The 26,603-nt window shown below is 37.3% G+C and overlaps 1 protein-coding gene across 1 annotated transcript in view; it reads left to right on the top strand.

Annotated features, from left to right (window-relative positions):
- Window positions 1-26,603, top strand: part of PLCE1 (phospholipase C epsilon 1) — a 141,743-nt gene that overhangs the window by 36,726 nt on the left and 78,414 nt on the right. The window contains exon 2 of the mRNA XM_009277763.2: window positions 8,619-8,907. Coding sequence (XP_009276038.1) covers window positions 8,619-8,907 — 289 coding nt within the window. The remainder of the gene's footprint in view (window positions 1-8,618; window positions 8,908-26,603) is intronic.

Genomic DNA, 26,603 nt, shown 5'->3' with positions numbered 1-26,603 from the left:
CACACCACCCTGAACACGCCTGAACCACCCTATAGTAAATAGTGCATTTGTCAAGCACTGGCACTGGGCAAAATTGTAGTGGTATTGATTACTGTGTGTTTTTTTTTGAGGCAGTTTCCCCCCCCCCCCCCCCCCCCCCGCAGTATTCCCAGTATTTTATGAGGTACACTTCAGACTGTACTGTGGCACTGTATTCTTTTATTTTCTAGGCATTTTTTCAAATGCAAAACAGCATTTCACCAGTCTAGGGATATTTTAAGGAATTTTTCCATTACGAAAATTAGCATCTCAGCAGTCAAGATATCCGTTTAAGCACCATGTGAAAATACATAGGGAGAGCCAGATATGAGCAAATTAAGATGTAGGGGACAGTGTTAACCCCTGATGTTCTGAACAGGCTTTGCACAATTTGCATGTATTTCACTGCAAATGTGTGTTCACAGCTCCAGCTTTCTTGCTGAAGAGTTGCTACTGCAGCTGTGAGATTACCTGCATACAGATCTCCCGAGGCTATTCTTTGTCATCCTGACATGCTGTAGCAGATGGTGGCCATGTCACACTGTGCCAAAACAGCCTTTTTTACTGCTGTTTCTTGAACACGAATGCAAACCTGCACCAAATGGCTGTTTCAGCCAAAGTTCCTTCAGGTGATGACAGTTCTTTCTCTCCTGTTGGTAAAGCTGCAGGCAGACTAGATGGCAAGTGCCATTGCTGAAACTGCTATCAGTTCTGCTTTGCAGGGCAGTCATTGGCTTGCAGAGCCAACTGAAGGGTGAAATCCAAATGCATCTCCAAAAACTGTTGAGTATGAAGAAGGGCATCATGATATGTAACACTTTGGTTTATTTTATTTTTTTTAATCTGGGATGGTTGGTAATACTTTAAGAATGTTGCCTGTTAGCCAAAAAAAGATGGATCATGAGATGCTGGGAGAGGATTCGTGGGAATTTTTGAGTTTGACCCCAACTTGCAAAACTGCAGTTGCTTCCAGATGGCTGTTTCCATATTTGCCACAGTGCACCTAGGGAGAAACTCTGCAACAGAGTGTCATGACAAACAAGAAATCAGAGAAGCTTGGGATAGGTAGTGAATCTCATGCAAATTTGAGTGGCAGTACAATTTACTAAAGCTTGTGGATGACTATTTGTCATCATCCACTTCATCTTGAATAGTAAGTTAGGAATGGAATTTAATTGACCACAGATTTTATCCCTTGCCCTACTTGTCTTGTAAAATACTAGAACGTAAGACATGTAGCCAAAAATTTGATAAGCTGTTCCGGTCTGTGCTTAGTTGGTCACAGGCTGCCACATGCCACCAAGAAGATAATGTTCTAACAGTCTAAATGGCTAGCTTTTGTACTCCAAACACTGAAAAAATACTTACAAAAAAGCTCAAATTAGTTCAATTTCTCAAAAGGATTTCTGAAGGCCTCACCTATTTGATTGCTAGTGTGAACAAGACATGTCAGTGAACAGAGCTGAGAAAGTCCTAAAAGAGCAGACCTTTCTGCTGTTCACAGCATCATCTCTGTCAAACACAGTAACATCCTTTAGCTTTGAACAACTTGCTGTTTTTCAACCTCAACTGTTTGAGATATGGGGCTCTGGCATGTCTTCTTGAGAATCTTAAGTACATGATAGGAAGAAAGACAGATATATACACTGTTCTAGACATAACAGACAATGCATTCAGTGTTTAATGTATTTCAGTTCTCATCATTGATACGTTAATCAAAAATTGTTATAACAGATTCATGTTTTAGAAGGTCCATGAATTAAAGATTTCCTTCTTCCTGAAAATCAGAAAAGTATACACACTAATGTTGTGGCACCCTTTTTCTTCTATGAAAGTTATGTAGGGATGGTCAATCTCTGATCTTTTTGAGTGTGGAACATTTGCAGTGATACACATTTGAACCCAATATTTCCAGTCCCTCCTGCTGTTATTGTCTTTATTTTTTTAATTGTAATTTTGTAGCTGGAACCCTTGGAATCCATACTTAATGCATAGTAACATAAAGCTTCTGTCCTGAAACAGAGAGATGGTGTAAAATTGTCCAAAATACAGTAAATTTATCAATTTGTTAAAAAAAAGTGTATATATTTGCAATTTTGCCAAAGATTTGACTTTTTGCAGGGGAAGTTTGAGTTATAATGAAGTTGCATACAGACATTTGTTAACTTGCTGTTCAATATTAAATATTTTTTCTTTTAGGCATGACTTTCACCTGTATTTTCTTGCAATTTTAGGTAAAATATTTTCCAAAATTTTAATTGGTGACTTTAGCAGTAGCGATAGAAAATACGATACAACCATTTTTGCTGTAGCTTTTAAAGTCGTCTTTTATTAAGAGTTTCTTTCCCTTGGCATTGCAAACATCCATCTGTACAGACTCTGATCTCTTGCTGTCTTCTTAACCAAATTTTGTAGTGAATTTCTCTGCAGAGATGCCTGAGCTTTATGAGAGCACAGAGAGGAAGTTCATGAGGAAGCGCTGTAACTAGATTCTGTAGTGCTGTAAGCAATAAGCATGCACAAGCAAGTAAGCCTTCTCAGAAATGGGATCTCTGGCACAGTGCTGAGAAACAGGTAATTTGTTTGGAGCTAGTTTAGGTCAGAAAGCTGCAGTTCTTTTCCGGAGCTGGCCTTCAGAGCACCATCCAAGTGTCTTTGTACCTGTAGTGTTTACTCAGACTATATAATTGTAAATGAAAAGTGGAGAATTGACTGTACAAAATAGTGTGATTAATTTCTATTTATGCACAGCAGGAATTATTTTTGAGAGTAGGAGCTAGATTAAAAACAAGGTTGGTAATTATTCTGTATTGGCATAGAAATCTGTGTGAGTTCACATGACCTGACTTTAAATCCCAGGTCAGTGGCAGACCTTTTTTCATAGATTGGTCTGATTTTCAGCATTTCTGCAGATCCCAATTGACAGTTGTTTGTTCCAACATCTTTAATAATCAAGTGGTTAGCAACTTAGCATTGTTCGGAGAGTAATTAAGTGACTGGTTCTCTCACAGTGAACTAGATCAAGGGATGAATGTTAAAAATAATTATGTCCAAAATGGCTTTTGCGTTTGTAGCTAAAAGAAATGTTCCTCAGACTATGGCCTCACTCCTATTTAAACAGAATAACGTTGGGTGGTATTTTGAGATTAATTAGGTAGACATTTTTTCACGTAAGAATGTCGGGAAAAGTAATTTATTAATAGAAATTTCATTAGGAAATTTGTTTATTTCCACTTTAAAAATAATACCATTTTTTCAAAAGGTGATAATAGTAAGTAGTAATAGGAGAATATTCTTTCATTTTTGTTTAAAAAAAAAAAAAACAACCCCGACCCCACAACGTCCTTAGAAGAAACTGGCCAGTGACAAGTGCTGGCTCTAGGTAGGCAACATCTTTACAAAAAAGCATTTCTTAATCTATTCTGCATTTGTACTTTAGCAGTGATCTTGAAATGTCATGGGCTAATCAGTGTGGGTATGGTCATAACCTGGATGAGATAAATCTGAGAAAACCCAAGATCCTTCAGAAAATGATATGACTATCAGCATCACCTCTTTTTTAAATTTTATTAAATAAATGCTCCAAAGTGTGATGCTGGAGTGCCATTTTGGAAGACATAAAACTGAAGTATTGACTAACTGTGCATTAATGTCTGATTCTTTTGTTCTGAGCAAATTCTTACTCTGGTAAGCGTGTTTCCTTTCTCAGCCCCCCTCCCTTCCACCCAAGTTCACTTTACATATTCCTTTCTTTCTGCCCAAAGTGCTTGTTTCATAGCAGACTGCTGCCGTATTCCATGCTATAGGTATTTGAATTACACTGTTGTGGAATAAATACATGTAAAAGCGATTGGATCGGTCCTTGGTCATGACTTCCAAGAGATCACTGTTAGCTTCATTTGGTCGATACTAATGAGGGTTTTCTTCTGAAAAACCTGCAGTGCCAAAATGAAAAATCACCATCAGAATTTACTCATTTTAATGAAATTTTTCTTGGAACAGACCAAATTTGGAAAGAGCAGCATTTCCTGTGATGCTATTAATTGTGTTTAGGCTCGTATGTTCTGTAAAACTTCTGTGTTTTCAAAGGAGATACTTAAGTGATCTTCAGGACGTACTGTCCTGAGAATTATTACTTGTTAATATACCATTCTGGTTTAAAGGCATTTAAAATTGCTTTAAAAATGTGCAACAAATGAAGGCTTTGTGTTGCAGGAATGCTGCACATGGGCTGTGGGCAGCCCTCCATAATAGGTAAACAGCCAGGAAATAAGACTGGAATGCACAGTACCAGCTGAGCACAAATATATATATATATGTATGTATGTATATACACACACCTTCTACATTTCAGTGTTTCAGTTTGATCATTCAGGATATATCGATGGACGTTTTTAGAAGGAGTTTGGACAGAAACAATACAATGAATTATTAAAGCCCCATTAGGGCCTATTTTCTGTTATTTTTATAGTGTAGTAGCAATAAGCATAATTTTTTGTAGCTGTTCTTTACAATGAACTTTTTGCGTACACATATTCATTATTATTACAATAAAGTTAGAGAAATTAAGCCTGCTTCCTAATAACAGCAATCTTTGGTCGGTTCTTAATTCCAATTTCTGGGTTTCATATGCACCAAGCAGCTGCCAGATGCAGGAAGTTATACATGTAAGTTTAAGTAAGAAATCAGAACAGTTATTTTTTATGAACTTCTATATCCAATATTTCCAGTACAGCAGCACCTGTGAACTCCACCTTCATTCTGGGGGGGAATATCTGTCGTAAACCATAGGGCTAAGAATGGCTATGGTGTTTAGGTTTCTGCCACTTTTATGTAGTAAACCTACAGTAATGTGTGTGGAGAAAAGGACATGCACTTTGCAATTGTAGTGGTGATTAAACAGAAGAAAAGATTATAAGAGAAAAATGCAGAGTAGTTTCAAAGCCAGCGTGAGTTACTTGTTCTTATAGTTATTTTTAAAGAATATCTTAACAAAATGTCTGTTGTCACTGTAAGAAAGTTTTACTGCCTGAAGGTTATCAATAAGTTAACTTGCAGATACCATTCTAAGTTACTGGAAGCGAAACTGAGTTTTTTTTACAGTAAAGTTTTGGTGATTTATTGCATACATTATTAAGAGCTGAAAGATCTATTTTGTTTCCATTTATTTTCCAAATATGGACTTAGTTATAAAACTACAAGGATGGAATTCTGCCTGAATTTAATCTTTATTTTAATGCTAATTTTCATTTTTGAGTTGGAGGACGTGTTTTCTTCTGAAGCCTTCTGGAAAAATTTTATGTTGCAAGTAATTTTTGTATTCTTTTTGCTTAACATTAAAATCTGTTTAAAAATAGAAGAAAGTAAAAATCAGTCAAAGCCATAGTATACTTTCATTGGAGTGATGCTGTATTAGTATATGGAGTGACCTATTTCTGCTCATTTCTTATTTTAAAAGTATCGTGAAAAAAAGAGATAAAAGGAGAAGTATTAGAATGAATGCTTTTATTGTCTAAAGTAAATCTTGAGGTACTGTAGTTGCATATAAATTTTACCATCTACGTGTGCTCATTACAGGGGTATAGATAAGAAAGGTCACCTTAAACTCCTTCCTGTAAGCGTCAGTACTTTGCACTACTTAAAAAGAAATTTGAAGTACACTTAATATTGCAACGCTTTTAGATCCAGATACTAGCCTCAGTTTCTTGTGAATTACTGCTCGATACTTAGTACGTGAGATACCGCAGCATCAGACTGCAGATGGCTTTGAAATCTTTGAAATCTTTAATTTGATGCAGAAGGCAAAAGTGAATCAGGAGTGATACGCCCTTGTGACTCATTGTTTTTTGACAGGTAGCTGTCAGGTTAGTGCTGCATTTTACTCTTTTTGGTTCACATTCATTTTTAATTACAGTAATCATTCTTTGGTAGTGATACAGATCAATATAACTACATCTGCCAGGATGAACTGTAAGCCCTGGGTTGGAATCAACTTTTTTGTCTTCCAGGCAAGATTAAGTTTCCCCAGTTGTCTGGTGCAATCTCACTGAAAGGGGATTTTCCCCTATCAGTTACCTGAGGGATATGTTCCTATTCTGATTGTTTCAGTTCTTTTCAGTGGCTGATAAGTATACATGTTGTAAGTCTGTATTTTTCCATAACCTAATCTGTGTGCAGCAAAAGTAACATTCAGAGCTTTAACACATCAAAACAAACAGTATTTGAAAATGTTATATGAAGTGTAGAGTCTTCGGAGACAGCTAGTGCCCTGAAGTCTACTTTATACAAAAGAGATTAACACCATTATTCTATGTATAATCTCTCCAGCAAAACAGTCGCCTATTTCTGTCAACAAATGGTTTCTTTGCTTTGGCAGCTGAAAGAAATTTCAGTTGTGTAGGCAACAGAACATGCCTTTATAAGTTGCAGAACCCAATTTAAAAAATATTTTGGAAGGTAACTGCAGTTTTGAGAAGTTAAATTATTTTCATTAACTAAATATTTTTTTAAACAAGCTAAAAAGACTAATTATGTCTGCTACAAGTGACACACTCATAATCCATGCATAAAGCAGGTTCACTATTTTACAGTACACCTTTTGGAAAGGTGTGTCTTGTGCACGTCCCACTGTTCCTTGCAGACACTTAGCTGATTAAAAGGTCTGCACATATCCTATCTAGATAACGTGCACTCCAAGAGTACACTTTTTTCCTGACTAAAGGTGGAGATGAGCAGTGTTCTTACTGAGAGTCTGAGAGTCCATAAAACTGTTGTATACCAAAGAAAAGAAGATAGAGGCTCAAGTAAAGGCTTAATATTTCTAGAAGCCTCAGACCAAATAAATTTTGGAAAATTTGCAGGGAGGGGCGGGGGGAAAAGATAGATACCACAGCATTTCACTGTGTAATGAATCACAGAAGCCATATTTCTAATGGAATTGAGTTATATAAGTCATAGTCAACATATGGAAGTTTTGTTAATTTATTTTACGTTAATAAATATATCAGTGCTCTTTTTCAAATAATTGAATTACATTACTAGTTAATAAATTACTATATTTTGAATAAAATTTTACTGTTTTCCCCAAGAAATTTTTAATATAAAAATTAAAGCTAAGAAATACATACTTTAATAAATATTGCATTTTACTTGATTTTCTGGTTTATGGCAAAAAAAAAAAAAGTAGTAAACAATTTGCCAAATTTTGAATTTAGTATCTGAATCAAAGCTTCTGCTATTCTTAATTTCTTTACCCGGATGAAAGAATTACATCATCGTTCACAACTTCTGTTTGTAGAGGGTGAGATACCTCGTGAGAGCAGGGCATTTGAACCCTCCTCACTTACATGGCAGGGTAAATGCAGGTCTTAGGGCAGAAGTGGACGTGTGTGCAGATCCCTGTGCTGGGAGCTGCTTCCCTCCATGGTTACATGGCTGGGCATGTATGTGTCCTGTGGTGAGGGTGCTGGTGCCTCTGACATGTGGCATGCACAGACTGTGCAAACAGTTTCTTATCATTTGACTGATCACACGTGTGCTTGCATCATAGGAGTGGATGCGATTTCTGCCATGTTGATGGATAGCTGTATTTTGTTTATGTGTGGGGAAGGATGGCAACAAGAAACAAGCCATTAATCACAAAAAACGTGTCATTAAGCCATCATCTTATTTTTTGTGCACATCTAAGGACTGATGGGGAACAACCCCATGAAAATTGTCTCAGCACCTGTCCTGGTAACAGTTATAATGACCTTTCCCTATGTTAATTTTTAGTTTGGTAGTTTACACTTTGTAATTACAAAGCACAGATCACTGAAACAAATTATTAATGTTAATCAGTAAGTCAGCATACAAGAATGCAAAGAATCAAGTCTCTCCTTGTATACTAAATGAAAGATTTCTTCCAGATTCTTGCTTTGATCATTAGACTCTTTTAAATAAGCAAACATTACTTAGTTGCTAAGCCACAGACTGAAGTTCATTAGTGTGTTAACACAAATATTGGAAAAAGAATACTAAACCAATATTAGATAGAGGACCTGTGCGTAGGCTGCAAGTAATGCAATGAATGTGACACCAGAACATTTTGAAAGATTGCTCACAGTGATTAAAACCATTTCTGTTTGCAAAAACCCGCCCCACTCAGCAAGGAAAAGTGCAAATCCTGAGTAGATCTGTTTTTCTGCTACTGATATCTGTAAGACTTTACTGAAAGTACAATAGATTTAATAGTCTTACAGATAACTTTGTGTATATTCTTTATTTTAAATGTTGACCAGATGTATTGATGTGGCATTTTTTTGTCTACTGATGATCCTTAAAACTGGTTTTCATTAGAATGCTTTTAACCATAGATTGAAAGCCAGAATGCCGTCTTATTTAAATTGCCTGTTTGGGAACTGAACTCAAAATCTTCACAAATCAGTTTTGGATTCATAGATATTTCAGGTTTAATGCATAAATGCAGTGTTTTAACACAGTGCCTTTTTTCTGAGGCTGTTGAACTTTACAAGAATTCATGCTCGTTTGGAATTTTTTGATGTTCAGTTTATTATCTTAAGCAAATGAACTAACAGTTCATGCTTTTGCGTTCTTCACAGATCTTCAATACAGTGAGAGGAGAAGAAGGAGCAGAAGATATTTTTGAATATTTTCCTCATCTTCTGAGAAAGCTCCCAACGTTTGATACAGACTGTCTATGCAAAGGTGATGGTTTTTGTGTAAAACCATGTGTAACAGGTGCTTACTGTCAATATCGTGCCACTTTACAGAGGACTGCACTCTCTAACTATGTAACTGGTGCTTTACTAGAAGCAACTACATCATTAGGCGCAAGAAGTGGTCTTTTGAATATCTTTGGAGGATCAACTGGAAGAACAATGCTTAAAGGTAATGAAGATTTAATTTTTTGAACCCTGTCCACTTTAAGTATAGGGTGTATTGCAAAAAATATAATACTATATAATATTCTGTAGTTTATATACTCATATATAAAGTTTAACAGATAAAAAAGGTTTTCATGTTTTCAAAGATTTTCCTTTGAAATCATTATGTGTCATAATGACTAGCTATGTTAGTTTATTAAAGTAAAAATGCATGCAAAACTGAAAAGATTCTTATTACAAAACAGACACCTTTTTCAGTTTTTTCTTCTTTTTAGAAATGTTCCTGTCTGCATCCAAAGTTAATGCCTAAGCCATTGTTGTTAGGGAGTTCCTTTGTATATTGTTTCTCATTTACCAAGCACTCCTGCTCATAGGCTGACTTGGTTCAGGAATTGAGAAAGGAGAATATACTCTACTTGGTTATTATTGTCATTATACAACTAGCTGTCCGCATAGCACTGTGTGGTAAGTATGTACAATTCATTAGTGATTTATTGTTGGTCTTCTCCTGGATCCATCATCTTTCTAGTATTGGATCACTTCAAATAATGTGGGTATTGTCTGTGTGGAAAATGCCTATTGGAGGATGGACGTTACATACTAACTTTCCATGCTGATCATCTTCATATGCAATAAGAATATGATTTAGTTTGGTCAGTTTTGGAAGTTAAACAGGACAAAGGCATTCTTGGTATAAATTCATTGCATTAAAACAGGGTTTTGTACAGAACAGTAACTGCATTTTAAATTAATTTTAACTAATTAATGCCTAGAATATTTCCTAAGGTACTCAAGCATTTGGGGATTTATCATCATCTGATACACTGTAACAAAAGGATGTAGTATCTGAGTTGTACAATTGTAGAACTGAAGCATGCAGATATTATGGCTTGCCCAAAATTTTACAGCAATATGACAAAATCAGTACAGAATTCTCAGTGCAGTTCCTTAACTAGTGCAGATACTGACCTCATTTTCACAAATAATTATATAGTTTGTGCTCAGATCAGGTGGTCTTATTTTTATCCCAAAGAGTGTCCCTTTCTAGTTTTAATTAGTCTCTCTTTAGGTGAATCAAATGGCAGAGGCGCACTAAAATGGTAGAAGAACAGGTACAGATGGCAAACTGTAGCATCTGAGTGAATTTCACTAGTATGTTGAGCAACAATACTAAGCTTCACATACCCTCATCGTCTGTGAGAGAGAGAGATACGTACAATACAGTGTCCTATTTTGGGAGGGTTTTTCCTTTTTTTGTTTGGTTTTTATTTGTTCTGGGGGGATGAGTGCTTTAGAAAAATAAACATGTACATTCCTGCGACAGCTCTGGAAAGCAAGGTTAAAAGAACTGAGTCGTGTACTTGGTGGTGCAGTGTGGTGGACCTTCTTCCTACAGAGTGGGAGAAGAGAGCATAGGGTTTTGATGCCTGAGACCTGATCAGGACTCTAAGGATGCTCTGTCCCCTGAGTACAAATGTCAGCCTCCCATGGGGCATGTTGCTGCAGTGCCTGAAAAACCCAGCTGGCAACTGTCACCATAGAGCTGCTGAGTTCTGAAACTGGAAGCAGCAGCAGTAATTAGCTCAGGCTCACTGACATGCTAATATGGCTGTATCTTTTTATAGAGCCTGAGCTAGTGACTGCACATGTGTGCTCTGTGTACCAGCACACTTTGCACTAGTTTGGGGATCTCTGCGGTGCCCGTATTGTATGGTGTATGCTTCTGTTGTTGTATTCTGAGCCCAAGCAAGTGAGACCTTAAAGAAAAGGCAAAGATCTTGAACTTGATTTGCAATTCCACAGACAACTTGTGTAGATAGTAGAGATCTGATTTACTGTAGTGGTTTAGGTATGACTTACTGTAGTGGTCTCTGAGGAAGAAATGTGCTGCAGCTTCAGGATAACGACGTTTTCTGGATGTGGAAGGTTCGTGTTCAGGTATATCACGGTGATTTAATATATCTGAGAAATGACAAAGGTATCAGTAACAGTCCTCTCTAAAAACATTTAGAGTGTTACTTGGCGATGTTACTAAATGAGACATTAGCATTAGCAAGGAACCCAACAGTATTCTGAATTCAGAGCTGTGGTTATCATTCATGGGTGTGTACCTTTTAAGAAGGAAAATCGTCCTGTCCATGCAGATTGATAAAAAGGTTCTTTGCATCTGTCCAACATCCTCTCTTACTGCTGGATTTAACTTCAACCATAAGCTAATCTCATCTAAACCTGAGAACTTTCAACTGGCATCAATAACAACTCTGTTGTCAAATGCAATGGAGGATTTATCACAGGATACAGCATGTCTTTGGAACACTTCACTTAGTAGTTATTTGGAGGTGTTGAAAAGGGAATATATTGGTCCTGGTCTGATTTAATAGTTGTTGTGGTTTAATCCTGGTAGGCAGCTAAGCATCACTTACTCCCCCCCGGTGGGATGGGGGAGAGAATCGGAAGGGTAAAAGTGCGAAAACTCATGGGTTGAGATAAAGACAGTTTAAAAAGTAAAGCAAAAGCCGCGCATGCAAGCGAAGCAAAACAAGGAATTCATTCACTGCTTCCCATCGGCAGGCAGGTGTTCAGCCATCTCCAGGAAAGCAGGGCTCCATCACACATAATGGTTGCTTGGGAAGACAAACGCCATCACTCTGAACGTCCCCCCCTTCCTTCTCTTTCCCCCAGCTTTTATTGCTGAGCATGATGTTGTATGGTATGGGATATCCCTTTGGTCAGATGGGGTCAGCTGTCCTGGCTGTGTCCCCTCCCAACTACTGTGCACCCCCAGCCTCTACTCGCTGGCAAGGCAGCATGAGAAACAGAAAAGGCCTGATGCTGTGTAAGCACTGTCCAGCAATAACTAAAACATCCCTGTGTTACCAACACTGTTTTGGTCACAAATCCAAAACATAGCCCCATGCGAGCTACTATGAAGAAAATTAACTCTGACCCAGCCAAAACCGGTACAGTAATGAAGGTGATATTTCTATCAGCACTTGTGGCTTGTAGCCCTCCAGAAACAGTTCAAACTGTCGTGCGTTTCACCCGGGCCCTACCACCCTTTCTCAGACAAGACAGCAGTATATCTAAGTTAAAAGTATCATATGTTGCAGAGAGACCAGGGAGATGAAAATAAATATTTGCTTTGACAGTCAGAGGTTGTGAGTGCCATGTAGTAATTTCAGTGCTGTGCACTGCCCTGAATTAGTATCAGCAACAGGAAATTAGTATTATGTCTTTTAGTTTGGCTTTCTTCATGTTGCTCAGCCTGTTGAAGAACGGAGGGAAGACCTCTTCTCTGATTTTGTTTCTACTGTTTTGATCAAGAATAGCAAATGTTTCTTGTTACTGTGTTTCACAAGCTGTGACAGGACAGGTTTTCAGGTGTTGGCTTGCTTCCACAGAAACTTCAAGCATGGGTTCTCAGGTCTTTGTATTTAATATATTTATTTTTCAGTTTTTGTATTAGAACCTGTCTTACAGTTTTTCCTTTAAAATTTTACTTGAAAAACGATTTGCAATGTAGGAAGATGTCATAGTGCAGTTGAAAGTCCAAGCATAAAGGTCCTGATGGAAGCGCAGGAGAGCGGTGATGTGATGTTCGTTTCTTTCAGAAAGAAAGAAATTACAGACTTCTGGTTTGTGCAGGAGAGTTCACTGTAGACACATGACCTTTTGCTGACTCATTCAAATCTGACTGGAGTATTCTCATGATGCAGAGAAATCCCCTATAGTGTTTGGTTTGAAAACAATATAGGCAGCCCCAGTTAATAATCCTTCAAAATACGACCCTTTCTGGTGATGGCACTAGCTGAGATGGTGGTAGTTTGAGCATCATTGCACCATACTTCACTATACAGAGGTAGGCATGCCTAAAGGCAGCAATTATATTGATTACTTGAAATAAATAAAAGGAACCACTAGCAAATGAAAATGTGAACACCAATAGCACTGACATATAGAATGCATTATGAAAACAAAAGATTATATAAATTTATTTTAAACTATCATCAAAAGTAATTTGCAATGTTATATAAGCATAAATAAAAGAATTTTTGAACTATCTAGTTACTGTTCTGCCACTCAGAAATTTGAACTCAAACTTCCTTTGTGTCCTATAAATGTTGTAATACCTAAAAACTTTGTAAATAAAAGCAGGAAGAAGTGGTGAATTATTATGAAGTAATTATAGTAAAACATTTTTGTGGTGGATCCAGTTCAACAGATCTTGTGCTACATAAAGGTGCTATTGAAGACTTGCTGTATTGCACATTACTACTTAGTGTTAGACAATGACGAATACTCTTGCGTATTAGAGTAAAAGTTTACACATCTGAGGCTCTGAACTGATGATGAGTGGCAATGCCAGCATCAACTTTCATCACCTCTCTCAAGAAGAGAGAGCACCTGGGTTCCTGTTCCTAGAAACTGATTTCACTTCAAAAAATCCTGTAAAAGAGGGGAACAATAAGGGGCAAAGTCACCTTGGCCTAGTATTGCCGCTGAGTGCTTCATTTTGTCAAATTGTGTCCCGAGTTAGAGATCTCTAAATTGCCTTAGATATTTGTATTATGCATTTCAGTTCAATGAGTTAATAGGGCTTCATCAAAATGTTTGCCCATAACATAGGCAAAATACAACTGTGTTTAAAATGTGCTGTGATTAATATTTTAGTTTTTAATGTCTGTATACATTGTCATGTATTTTACTTAAACATATCATTACCTTTGTGCGGGCATTATGCAAATATATTCTTAAGTGTAAGAGGATTCTATTTTTATTTGATTGAATAATATGGATTATCTGGGTAATTTTAGTTTTATTTTGTAAAACGTTTGGGAGTAGGAGGGTTGTATATGCATCTTACTCTAAAATTACCACTGACAAATGATTTGAAGAAAAGAGGTCTTTTAATAATGTATATGAAACAAGATTTAGTTTAAATGAGTTATCTTGCAAGTAAACATAAAATTGTAGGCTTCAGTTTACTGGCTTTTAAGACTTTTTTTTTTTTAAAAAGTATAGTTCTTTCTGTTCCAAATTAGGAAACAGCTTGGTTATACCTTTTTTTCGGGGTTGGAGAATATTGTCTACTGACCGTGTTCTTTTGGAAGTTCTTTTCTTGTGCTGTCACAGAAACATGACATGCTGGAGGAAGCAGAAAGTAACAAATGTGACTGCACTGAAAGGAAAAGCTGACTGCAGCTATGCAGTTTTTTCAGTGAGGGTGATAGCTCTCTTGAGAAAAAGTTTCCATCTGAATCTGAAAGGTAGGGTTTTTATTCTACTTGTAAAAACAATTATCATAAACAAGTTAGCTAATCTTTATTGTTTTATTACGGAGTTCATTTATAGGCTCATGTAGTCATGTCGTTAAATGCATGACTGTAAACTGCAGAAAATCACTTAATGGGCACGTGGCTGAGCAGCAGGTATAGAGCCTGGTTGCTGACTTTTTTTTTTTTTAATAGTATAGTTCTTTCTGTTCCAAATTAGGAAACAGCTTGGTTATACCTTTTTTTCGGGGTTGGAGAATATTGTCTACTGACCGTGTTCTTTTGGAAGTTCTTTTCTTGTGCTGTCACAGAAACATGACATGCTGGAGGAAGCAGAAAGTAACAAATGTGACTGCACTGAAAGGAAAAGCTGACTGCAGCTATGCAGTTTTTTCAGTGAGGGTGATAGCTCTCTTGAGAAAAAGTTTCCATCTGAATCTGAAAGGTAGGGTTTTTATTCTACTTGTAAAAACAATTATCATAAACAAGTTAGCTAATCTTTATTGTTTTATTACGGAGTTCATTTATAGGCTCATGTAGTCATGTCGTTAAATGCATGACTGTAAACTGCAGAAAATCACTTAATGGGCACGTGGCTGAGCAGCAGGTATAGAGCCTGGTTGCTTCCCTCATGCCTTTTGGCTTTGTGGGAACTGCATTTTTAGTGCCTTTTTTTTTTTTTTTTTAACTCAGTGGTACTCAGAATTGTACCAAAGTGCTTCTCTCACACAAGCTTTTTACTTTTTTTTTTCTGAAATTGTGAAAATACACAAAAGTGCCCTATTTTTTGTCTAGAGCATAATGACTGTCATACCTTATCCAAAACAGTTAAAACAGCCAGCAGAGCAGAAAGCTCTTTTCCTACCCTCTCATCTAGTCACTGAAGCCCTCGCAGTAGCACATGGAACATGGTGTATGGACCTTTGCTATTCAGGCTGGGAATAGATGCTTTTTACAGAGGTGAGGGGCTCTCGGGGAAGGTGCTCGAAACTCTTCCTTTTCTCTTACCAATTAAAAAAAAAAAAATCTAGTTTGTGCACCTGTGTTGATCACTAGTACACCAGTGTGAGGGGGAATGAAGTTTTTCTGGTGAGAAAGTCACAAGCCATTTAGAAAGTTACAGCTCAGACCAATAACTTCAGTTTCAGTCTGAAAGCAGTAGAAGACTGATGCACAGGGGACATAGAGTAGGTGGACTACTGAATTCCACACTTCATGATTTCTCAATTGCTCTAAGGGACAGCCCCGGTACAGATTGTGTTGCAGTCTTGTGCCAAAGACGTGTAACATGATACCAAGGTCCATGTCAAGTAGATGTTTATCTTCCACCAGGTAAAACCATTTCTCAGCTTTGCTACAAGTTAAGCTTCAGTACAGACATGAAACTGTGGACACAATTTAGACGGCTGTCAACTCTAGAGTAATTATTACTGCGCTTGGAATGATTTTCAAGAGAGTTCTTAAAAAGCTTCAAAAGTGGAAGTGAATTTGTTTATTAAAACCAGTCTGTATCAGTTAGTCTTGAAAGGCTCTCAAGGGCTGTCGGATTTGTGTTTGGAGGACCTCTTCTGGACCAGACAACGTTCCACTACTTTTCCTTCAAAATGTTTGCAATTCCTGGTAATAAAGTTTCAGCGCTCCCTTGCATAATCTGTTTAAAGAGGAGCCCATTACTTTAATGGGGAGTGTCCTTCATGATTTAAAAGGAAGACCTCTCAAAACCTTTATACGCTCTGTAGTTAGGGATTTTATGTAATATCTGCCCCAGAAATAGGGATGCTGCAAGCACAAAGTCCCTAATGCTGGGATAGGCTCCTGGTTTTATGTCTCCCTAGCACTAAGCATATTGTGAGTTCGTGTTCGGTCCTTCAGGAGTTATTTAGTGACCTGAGCAATGAACCTTAATAGTCACAAGTAGTCCAGCTCCAGGAAATACTGTTCTAAGGTTTTGCTTGGTAGCTAAGGACCCAAAATGCTCTTGAGTCCCCAGGACTAGGATGGTCTTGTGGGCAGATCAGCTGCCAGTGTTGTTAGTTCCAGAGAAGGCTTCCAAACATACCACGTCTCTGAAGCCAGAATTCCCAGTCACGTGGATCTGGGACTGAGAGTCTTTAAAACTCATGTAGGGCCTGCTCTGTAGGAGACTCCTCTCTTGGGTCTGGAGCAGTGAGCCTGCAAGCCCTGCTCTCAGATGGCTCACAGAGCTGTCAGGCTCCCGACTGAGGAGCTGTGACTCCAGTCCCGGTAGCACATGGACAGTCTGAGAGTGGACTCCCGGGAACCACAGATGCCTGGAGTTCCCACAGCTGGTTAGTGACATTCACATCCTTGTCAGCATCTTTGTTACTACAGAGAACATAATTTTCACGTATGAATGCTGAAGACATTTCAGCTGCACTGTTTTAGCACCTCTGTATGTAACTCAGAATTTCTGGTTAGTAAGAATTTTTGAGAATGTCTTTCGGTGAGATTTGGATTGAAACCAGATTTCTTCCCATAGAAAGGAAATCCTGCTTCTCAGCCTGTTATGTTTCTTACAAATTGATTGTTACAGAAGTTTGTTCATAGTTGTTAATGGGCCAGAACTTTCACTGGAATCATGTTTGAAGATTCAGTCATTGTCACAGTTCATGTGGTGTTGACAATTTTTTTTACAGAAAGTGAAAAAAAGGTTTGGGTCTTTTTTTAAATCTTAAGGAAGGAACTAGGGTATGTGAAAATGTTTGTGCTTTGTATTTGATGACTGTGTCCAAAGTCATTGCTGGAAAGAAACATTTACCCTTCCTTCCCTGCGCCCCCGCCCCTGAACCCCATTACGAGGATAACTTCTGTAGCTTTGTAATCTGAGAAAAACAAAAGAAAAGTGAAAAGAGGTGTCTGAGGATGGAGCAGACAGCAAATATTTCGTATCAATATTCTTTTCACTTCAGCATCTTTCAAAGCTGTTTAAGTCTGATGCCACTTTCTTAAGTGATATATATCAGACTGCATCCTTGATTACTGTTGTTCATCTTCCAGAGAAAGGTTACTCAGAACTTGTTGAAAAGACAGCAACAATTTTTGACCAAGAACAGAAGGAAACTAATTTGTCATGAACATGCAGGCAGACTATATTGATCTTAAGAAAACCTACTTCAGTCAGCCCTCAGTATTCAGAGATTACCCTTTTTCTGTAGACTTTGCCGTCCAGCAAAGATTGGGCAGCAAAGAGGACCCAAGTCTCTGTGGCTTCTCACTGCTGTTTCTTGTAACTTTTTTGCACAAGGCTTTTTGTTACAATACTGGGGAAATTCCAGGATCCCTGAAGCTGGGGCAGTTGTCTGACAGCTATATGTCAGAAGTCATGGGCGATACAAACTTTATGTGCACAGATTGAGGAAGGCCAACATGATGTAGCTGGTCTGTGGTCTGCTTAACCTTTGGGCCCAAAGGTTAAGCCCAGCTAGAGTAAGGGATAAAGCCAAATGAGCTGAGATTAAGACCTGAAAAGATGAAACGTGTCTCAGGCTGAGAATCTAAGGTAAGAAGATGGGTCAGGCAACACGCTGTAGGAGAGGAAATCAAATCCAGGAGATACGTCAGACAGTAAGTAGATAATGTGGCCTGAGGCAAGGGTGTGGGTCAGGAAACCAAGGATTTCATGTTACCCGGTTGGCTCCAGGACGTAGATCAGGACGACCAGGAACAAGTGCAGGTCATCTGGTCAGGGGCAGAATTAGGAGTGACATGGCAGGAAGCACAGATCAAGGCTGAGATGGCAGAAAGAAGGAGAAAGATTTGGGAGGACAGCTGTAGCCAAGGGACACCTGGGACTGTCTGGAGCTGGCTACGATGGTTGTCTCGGTAAACTGGCAGAAGGGAAAGATCGCTGCAGTCAGTCTCCCAGACCTGTCACCATCTAGTCAGGCCTGGCTGCAGCCAGGTTAGTCACAGCAAGGGCAGTAGGAGAAGGACTTAAGGAGGATCCTTGCCAACATTAATTTAACAAAAACTTCCTTTAATCCAACAGGTTTAATACATTGTAGGCACAAAGAATTAAGCTTTGCCAGCATAGCTTGTCTCGTCATTATAGTCCTCTTTCTGGGTTCAGTAAGGTATATTACTGCAAAATGAAAAGACACATAATTGATCCAGGCGGTAGATTGAAGTTAACTAGTGTAAGTCATCTAAGTAAAAAAATCTAAAAATATTTTCATCTGTAAAATTGCTCCTTTGGACAGAACAGGTATTGTACTCATGGTGCAGGAAGGTACATGTTTGTATGGATCTGGATATCCTAACCAGTGTATAGAGCTAAGCAGTTAAGAAACAGAACTGAGTTTTGGATGGTTTTGTATAGATTTTAGTTCCAATAATATATGGCAGTTTGGTACACTAGTGATCCTTTAACTTGTGTAGCTGAGTCTCTGCTTACAGTAATATTTTTGTTGGTAGTCTATAGCTGTTGCTTCCACCAGCAGAAAAAGGAGTTTAATTCATAGACTGAGTCTAACTGTGCTATTAGAGCTTTGTTGTGAGGAAAGGAATGAAGGACATACTAATGTCTGTGGATGAAGGCTGAGAGCGCAGAAGTTTGTGCAGTGATGTTAGTTTTAAAATCAAACTCTTTTTTATGAAGAGCAATTAGTCTTCAGAAAAAATGAAATGGGATTCTAAGTGCAGATAGTTAATCCCTAAACTGCTTATTATTGTTTATTATTTTAAAGGTCTGAACATTTGTTTGAATGGACCTTGTAAAAGTAGTGTCCATGGGAACTTTTAAAGTGTAGAATGGAACTTTTTTGGTATGTTTATGTTAGCATGTCAATCATAAGCAAAAAACCCCAAGGACCTCAAGCCTCAAGATGACTCGAGTCATCTCTAAAGATTCCCTTGAAGTTTTGTTTCTAGGAAACAAATTAGAAGAAAATCAACTTTTGTAGGATAATGCTCTTTTATTTATATCCAGACACAATTTTTTTGCATTTAATTCTGAGATACACTGTACAGTTTTCTTTGTAGAATCAAGAACATTCTGATTTTTTTCTTTAGGTTGTCAGATATTTGCTTTTATAATTAGTGGAAAATTCTTTCGTATTGACCCTATAATGATGATAAATGTTTAATCTGATGGTTTATTTTGTATTTTTTGCAGGGAGATAGCATTAATAAAATTGATATTTATAAATAAAATTAATTTTAAAATTCTATACTGTATCCCCATGAGGTCCTTATTATCATATTTAACATGAATTCTTCCGAAATCTAAGCATGCTAGTTTTCACCTGAAGTTGGAAACAACACTAAATCGTCATTCTTCCACTTAAGAAAGATTATGCTGGTATTGTCAATGAAAAAATAATGGTGCGTTGGCTGGGTTCCACGATCGTTCCTCCAGTAGAGGTTTTTCAGACAAGAGGTATATTCACCATATAAACAAAGTGACTCTAAGTGTACTGCTCGCATTCCAGTTCTGCATGGATCGCTCTCTCAGACTTCCTGGGGAAATGGAGAAAGTTTTCTTGTGGCAGTGTGTTGTTTTTCAGTCTTGTGTACTCTAGCAAATTTCATAACTAACTTTTCACTGATGTAGTCCTGCTGCTTGTAAAAGTGATGTAAACTGTGTGTAGACAAGGCTAAGGTTAGAATGAAGAAAAGAAGTGATAAAAATGCCAGAGCCTGATACTAACGGCTGCTGGGATCAAGGCAGAGTTTTGGTGTCTCTGTGGTTTACTAACATAGATGCAGTCTGACAGGCTATGCTGTCTTTTTAAGTCCCTCTATTTGTAGTTTCTTTACAGTTAATCATGCTTCTGGAAGCCTCGGGGAGGTTTTCTTCTTCTTCGCCTCTCAAAGAAACTTTCTTGGATTGTTGCCTGAGTCATAGCCCTTTGTCCCGTTAAAGCTAATGCTGTTGCCTTTTATTAGAGACTCCAGTGCAGAGTGCATAATAGCTGTAAAGGTAGGGCATTCGCTAATAAAGAAACCCATGTCACGGTTTTTGTAATGCTTCAGCTGAAGTTTCCTAAAACAAAACTAACTCCGTTTATTGCTTTTGGCCTGTTTAAACAACACTGATATAAATATAACTTGTACAAAAGCTTGGGTGTAGGCTAGCTTATTTCTTAATATATTTAAAGACAAAAATCCAGCAGAACTTAAATCACTCTTGTTTATAACTCTGCTGTCAAAATCAAATGCTTTTAGTCTTAGCAGGATGTATGCTCGTCCCTAATTTCTAAACTTCCTTCCATTCGAATCCCAGTATTTCAACTTTTTTTCTGGGGAGGTGGGTAACCTGACCTTTCAGTGAGCCAGCCAAATGCATGTCTTCTTCATGGCTTACACAAGGCATGTCAGTTATGCATTTTGCCACACTTTGTAGCTTTAAACTGAGCAGCTGTTGCCTGACTGTTAGTTTGGACAAGTGCAGCGTGCAGACTTTCTGTGGTATTGGAAGTACCTGCTCTTCTGGCATTTTAGGAGGAATCTAAGATTCAATGGAAGACGCGTTTGCTGGTAAGATTTGCATTTCCATGGCCCATAGTACACGGTTCTGATTATATGTAGGTAGTTAAAATGAAGTGATAGTTTTATTTCCAGAGTTAGAAGTAGGTTGGGTAGGCGGTTTCTAATCTGATGTTGGATCTATAATGTCTGCATTTAATAACAGTGCTTTAAGGACACTTAAAACTGTTGCTAGGTGGAAAATGAAGTAGGGATTTAATATAAACAATAGGCATTTAAAGTCCTCTCTGTCTTGTGTGTATTTTGTATTTCAACTTGTTCAAAATGGAATGTACTAATTTATAAGTAATTTAGTATATTTTGCATTTATTTGGTTCACATTGCAACTATTTTGATACCAGATTATGCTGTGGGACTTTCCTTTGTTACTTACTCTATAAAAATAGGTGACTGTTACGAAAAATGCTGGACAAAATGTGAATGTCAGATATAATAAAAGTTTTTAAAAGTACTAGAAACAGGTAATTATTTTCTTCCCTAAAGTTTATAAATGACTCAAATGTTACAAGTTAACATAGTTTTTTTGAATGTAAATCCACTTCTGCTTTTTTTTCTTTAGCAAGCTTTTGTTCTTGGATCTTCAGTATACAAGTTTATAGCTTGGAACCAATTTGTGTTTTGTGGATGCTTAAGTCAGTTGATTTTTTTCCCTTTCTGAATGACATGAGTGCATAGCAGCATGTAAAAGAAATGTTTTGCTACTAGTTGGTCATGAAGAAACACCTATATTTACATTTTTTTTTAAACTGGCATGTGTAACTTGGATGAATGTTCCTAATATTTTACTCTGTGAAAGGAATGTCTTTTATGTGCTAACCCTCCCATTTCCCTAAACTGGCTGTTAGCTAAAGGCTATGACAAACATTCACCATTCAAAGAGATAGTATCCCATTGCAATAAAAAGATTGTATTGGTTGTCAACACCTTTATTTTCACCTCAGTGATTCAGACAGCACAGAAAAAAAGCGCCCTGATATCAACTGTATCTGTATTAATTGCAAAATAATGGTGTTTTTAATCCCTTTATTCAGTCAGTGATAACCAATCTGAGATACCTAGTAGGATTACAAGAAATGGAGGGAAAATGTTAGTTAATTTCAGAAATGTTAAAATTATAAATTCAGCTCAGACTCTGCCTTTGATAGACTGTTAGCTTTGATTTGAGGTAGAATGATGTAAGCATTTTCTAGAAAATAAGCTGATATGAGAATTTTTGTTAGTGCATAATTTGTTTAGTTTTTATTTAAGGAGCTTCATATTGACATAGTTTTCTAATGTTTAAGTATTCGCTTTGGAAATAGTTGTTATGTATAAAAATGCATTACTGCGCATTTTAATAATTCTGAAATAAGTAAATTATGAGTGAGATTTATCAAGTGCAAAACAACAATGAAAGAACTAGAAATACAATTTGATGCTAAAAGTACCTTTAATTGCTTCTTGTGACTAATTTTAAGGGCTTTGCACAATTGTACAGCAATTAAATATTTTTATCCTTCATTTCCCATGGACTGTGTACAACAGATTTCATGTGCATTTTCAGCTTTCTTTATCAAGTGTTCAAATCTTCTAGAAAGGGGATACTGTTGCATTAGGTCTCTTATCTTCCCCCCACCCCTGCTCCCCAGTTACCATTTCAATTTCTCTTTCCTCTGATATTTTGGAGTAAAGCACAGATACATACCTTTTGACTTAACCATATTGCTATAGGCAGAAGTGGTGTCTTCTGAGAGCAGTTTTCTTCTCAATCTGGAAAAACTATAGTTTTGAATGCCTTTTAATATGTTACTGTTAGATTTGGAGAAGATTTGATCTGAAGTTGTTCACCTGTATTTGCTTGTTCAGAATTAAATTGCAAAGCTCTGCAAAGAAATTGAACAAAGATTTCTTTAACATGGATATTTCCTTATAAAAGCGGAGTAGTTATTGAAGTATCATAAATATGTATAACCTTTTCTAGTAATTCTTATAAGATTTTTTTCAAATAAATTGCTCTTCTACTGAGTTTCCGGAAGTTTCAGATTGGAATTCAGAAGAATTCAGATTGGAAACGTTGATAGTCTTTGGGCCCTGATCCTGAAAATAGCTATACCTAAAGCCATTAAACTACATGGGGTTTTTTTTGACTAGACTTTGTTTTGTAGAATATTTGTAGATAATACTACCATTTCCTGCTATCTCCAGCTATGGAACTGCAGCCACTGGAACTGTATTGAGACTTCTGCAAATCTCAGAAGGGCATAATGTGCCAAATGTCCGAGTTTATTTTCATGTACTCAACCATCCTGAGCTGCACAAGGTCATGCTAGAATTTGTAGGTTAAAGACTTGATGGATCTTTTTAGAGATCTTTAAAACCTTATTTTTGTTGGTGAATAAATTAAACAAAAACAGTGTTAACAAAAACCGCAGTAAACCATTATGGCATTAATAATTCAAGCTAAGAAACCTGTACAGTAACTAATTTGAACTTAAAAAGATCACAAAATGGTTAGTGTCGTCAGAAAAGAATGCTTTTGCCGTATTTGCTGAGAAGAGTAACATCATAGTAATTAGTTCTGGTTTTGTGTCAGTGTATGCACTTTCTTGACTGACAACATGTAATTAATATTTTATGAACTTATTTGTGGTATCATATATTAAAGCACCATGAAATAGTTTTGTTATTATTTAAGCTTAATAGTGTCTTCAAATTGAGAGAGAAAATGAACATTAAAAGTAGAATTTTCTTCTAGGTTTCAGATCTTCATAATATGCTGTTCTGTAACTGCTATGAAGTAGAAAGGATCAAATTATTTCACATAGTTCTTGTGTACCTCATAGGTAAAGGATTTGTGAATGTAAAACCTCCTAAAAGCTGTCAACAAACCATTCAAATATGTGCATGGAACACAAAAGAGAAAGAGGTGCTGGCTTTTCAGGTACTGGTCGTCTTGAAAGGTGGTGGTAGGATTTTGCATACGAGCTTAGTGTTCAGGAGGAAAAAACTTCAGCAATTTTCTATAACCATATATAGAGTGAATTGCTTTAAAAAAGGCAACAGGGAAAAACTAAAATATATTTAAAATTCCTGTGTGCAGACTAGAACCTAGAACTGCGTCTATAGCTAGGATTTCTATTTGCTCCCCAAAGAATACTTTTTTTTTTTATTTTGAGAATATCACTTTTGCAAAAGCTATCAGCATTGGCCAAATTTTTCAAAAGAAACAGCCAAACCCCCCAAAAAACAAAACTTCTTTTGAACAGCAAGAGGAAAAAATAATCTTTGTTTTGTCTATGTGGAATTACATGATTTTAAAAGAACAAATATAGATCAGCTTCAGAGTGAAAAGTTGATAGTTTTTATTTTGAGAATATCACTTTTGCAAAAGCTATCAGCTGATTGGCCAAAACATGTGGATAAACTCAATGGAATTTCGTAAACATTTTAGTCACACAAATATGAAATAGTTTTATCCAAAAATTTGTGCAGCGATTCAGCATCTTTTTTGCTCACTTTTGCAGACTTATGTTCTTTTAAAAAATATTTCTTTTTATGTATAAAATGTTACATCTTTTAAAAAAACATAATTGCTTTCTTTGCATTTTCCATAAACCATGTAAAAAGCCTGAACATGGTAGTTTTACATTTACATTTTGTTTGACTTACAGCAGACTCTTGCAGACTACGTTCCTGCATATTTGATATCTCTCTCATATGGTTGAAAGCTAAAGAATTGCAAGCATGTTGGGTGTCACAAACAAAACCATACCCCAATATTTGCATAGTTTGGAAATTCACTACATTTTTTAAAAAGAGAAACAAAATTGCTCTTGTTCCATTACTTTTGGCCACCACAACGAGTGGAAGTTACAGCCACTTGTTTGATGGTAGAATAAGGTTAGTATTACAACATTTTATTTCTCAGTAATAGCTACAATAACAAAATTGTTATTGAAAGTAAGTTTTCTGATTCTACCGGGCAGAAAATTGTATCACTTTTTATGTCAGCGTGGGAGAACTGGTGAGAAACAGCCTGCAAAAAAGCACTTGTTAGTTACAGTGCATCACAAGCTGTCTGTTGGTTATGTATGCCATGTTGTGGTAATATGTTTGCTGTTTAACTGGGAGGCAAAAATAAATCAGTTGTATGTAAAAACCATGCAGTAGTCCTCTCGGTCTTGTCATTGCTGACTGTCCAGCTTCGAGCACTTTCTGTAGAGGAAAGTTCAGGACATACGTGATAACCTTCAGATAGATTCTAATTACTGTAAGGAGAAAGTGAGCAGATGTCCTTTATGTCTACTGGGAGTGGGACAAAAAATGGATCTGAACAGCAAACACCTCACCGTAGGTATTGTGATAGAAGGGGCATTTGACAGAGGAGGGTTCCAGTCAAATTGAAGGACTTCTTTTAAACATCACTTGAAGAAAACGGGCACAGGCGGTGTTGGCTGGCGTAACTAGCAGGACAAAAGCAGCGAAGGTGGTGAGAAGAGAGATGCATGTGACTGTATACAGAGGGACTAATTTCAGAAAGATCTTACAGGAAAGGGAAATCTTGAGAGGAAAAAAAAAGTTTAGTGATTGCATGGATGATGGCACATCAAATTTTAAGACAGGAGGGCAATAAGAGCATGTTGTTTGGGAAAGTAAGACAGCTCATAGAATTATGAAGCCTAATGTCAATGGACACCTCTAGCTGTAGTCTGACATCCTTTTAAGATGTCATTTACTTAAACCCAATTGTCTCTATTTTAAGCTCAGTAGTTGAAAGGCAGCAGTGCTAATGTACAGCCTTTGGAGGATGCCTTAGAACTATCATCCACGTGCACAGCTTTTTCCAGTGGTCAGTGACGCTCACAGTCAAAGGGGGGTGACTTATTTCTAGTTTGTCTGTCATCAAGGACCAACTGTTTGTTCTTGTTACGCCTTTTTTCTGCTGGATTAAAGTCTTTAAAGACTGACATATTTCCCCTGTTGGAGATGCTTACGTATGTACTACAGTCCAGTCACCTCTCAGTTCTCACTTTATTGAACTAAAGGTAAGCGTTTCTGATCTAAATTTCTCCCTCCAGGTCTCACTGTTCAAGCCTGGAATAATTTTGTAGCTCTCTTCTGCATGCTCTGTGGTTTGCCTGTGTCTTTAAAAACATTGAAAAGATACTGCATTATTGGTGTCATCAGTGATTTATGCAGGAGGACCTGTTTTTGCCACCTTCTTTTTTGCCACCTCCCCCTTCTAAAAACTCATAGAAAACATTTGTTTTAGCGTCCCTTATTTTTTCTGTTGCCTTTGGGAAAGCAGAACTCCATTCCATACACAGGATCTGCATTTCTTGTGTCTAGAATACTTCCTATTTCCAATAGATCTAAAATGTGTACACTAACGTGACTACTTTTTGCTTCACTACTAAAGTGATACTTAATGGTTTGTAAGGTAAAATGCTAAACTGCCACGTAACAATCCTGGAATCATTTGGGTTGGAAGGGACTGTTCCGGTCATTTAGTGCAACTCTGCTCAAAGCAAGGCTGATGTGTTTTATTTTCCTAGCTGTTTTCTTTTCTTACTATGTGAACAATATTGTTGACAAACTTGGCCCTAATTCCGGTTCAAATCTTAACCCCAGTACAGGTAGCAGTGGCACCACAAGGAAGGGAAAGAAAGAGAACTGTTAATTTTTACTGTGTACTTTTAGAGAAGGAATTAGTTGCATTTGAAGTCTTCAGATTAAGGAAGATATCTTAAAATCTGAGGAAGTAATCTCGGCCAAAAGCATCCTGGCCTGTGTCAGAAATGGTGTGTCCATCAGGAGTAGGGAAGTGATCGTGCCCCTGTACTCGGCACTGGTGAGGCCGCACCTCGAATACTGTGTTCAGTTTTGGGCCCCTCACTACAAGAAGACGTCGAGGTGCTGGAGCGTGTCCAGAGAAGGGCAA

Source organism: Aptenodytes forsteri, unplaced genomic scaffold (genome assembly GCF_000699145.1).
Source record: "Aptenodytes forsteri isolate BGI_AS27 unplaced genomic scaffold, ASM69914v1 Scaffold15, whole genome shotgun sequence".
Taxonomy (NCBI): Eukaryota; Metazoa; Chordata; class Aves; order Sphenisciformes; family Spheniscidae; genus Aptenodytes; species Aptenodytes forsteri.
The sequence above is the reverse complement of the archived record's forward strand: the minus strand, read 5'-3'. Positions and strand labels throughout refer to the sequence as shown.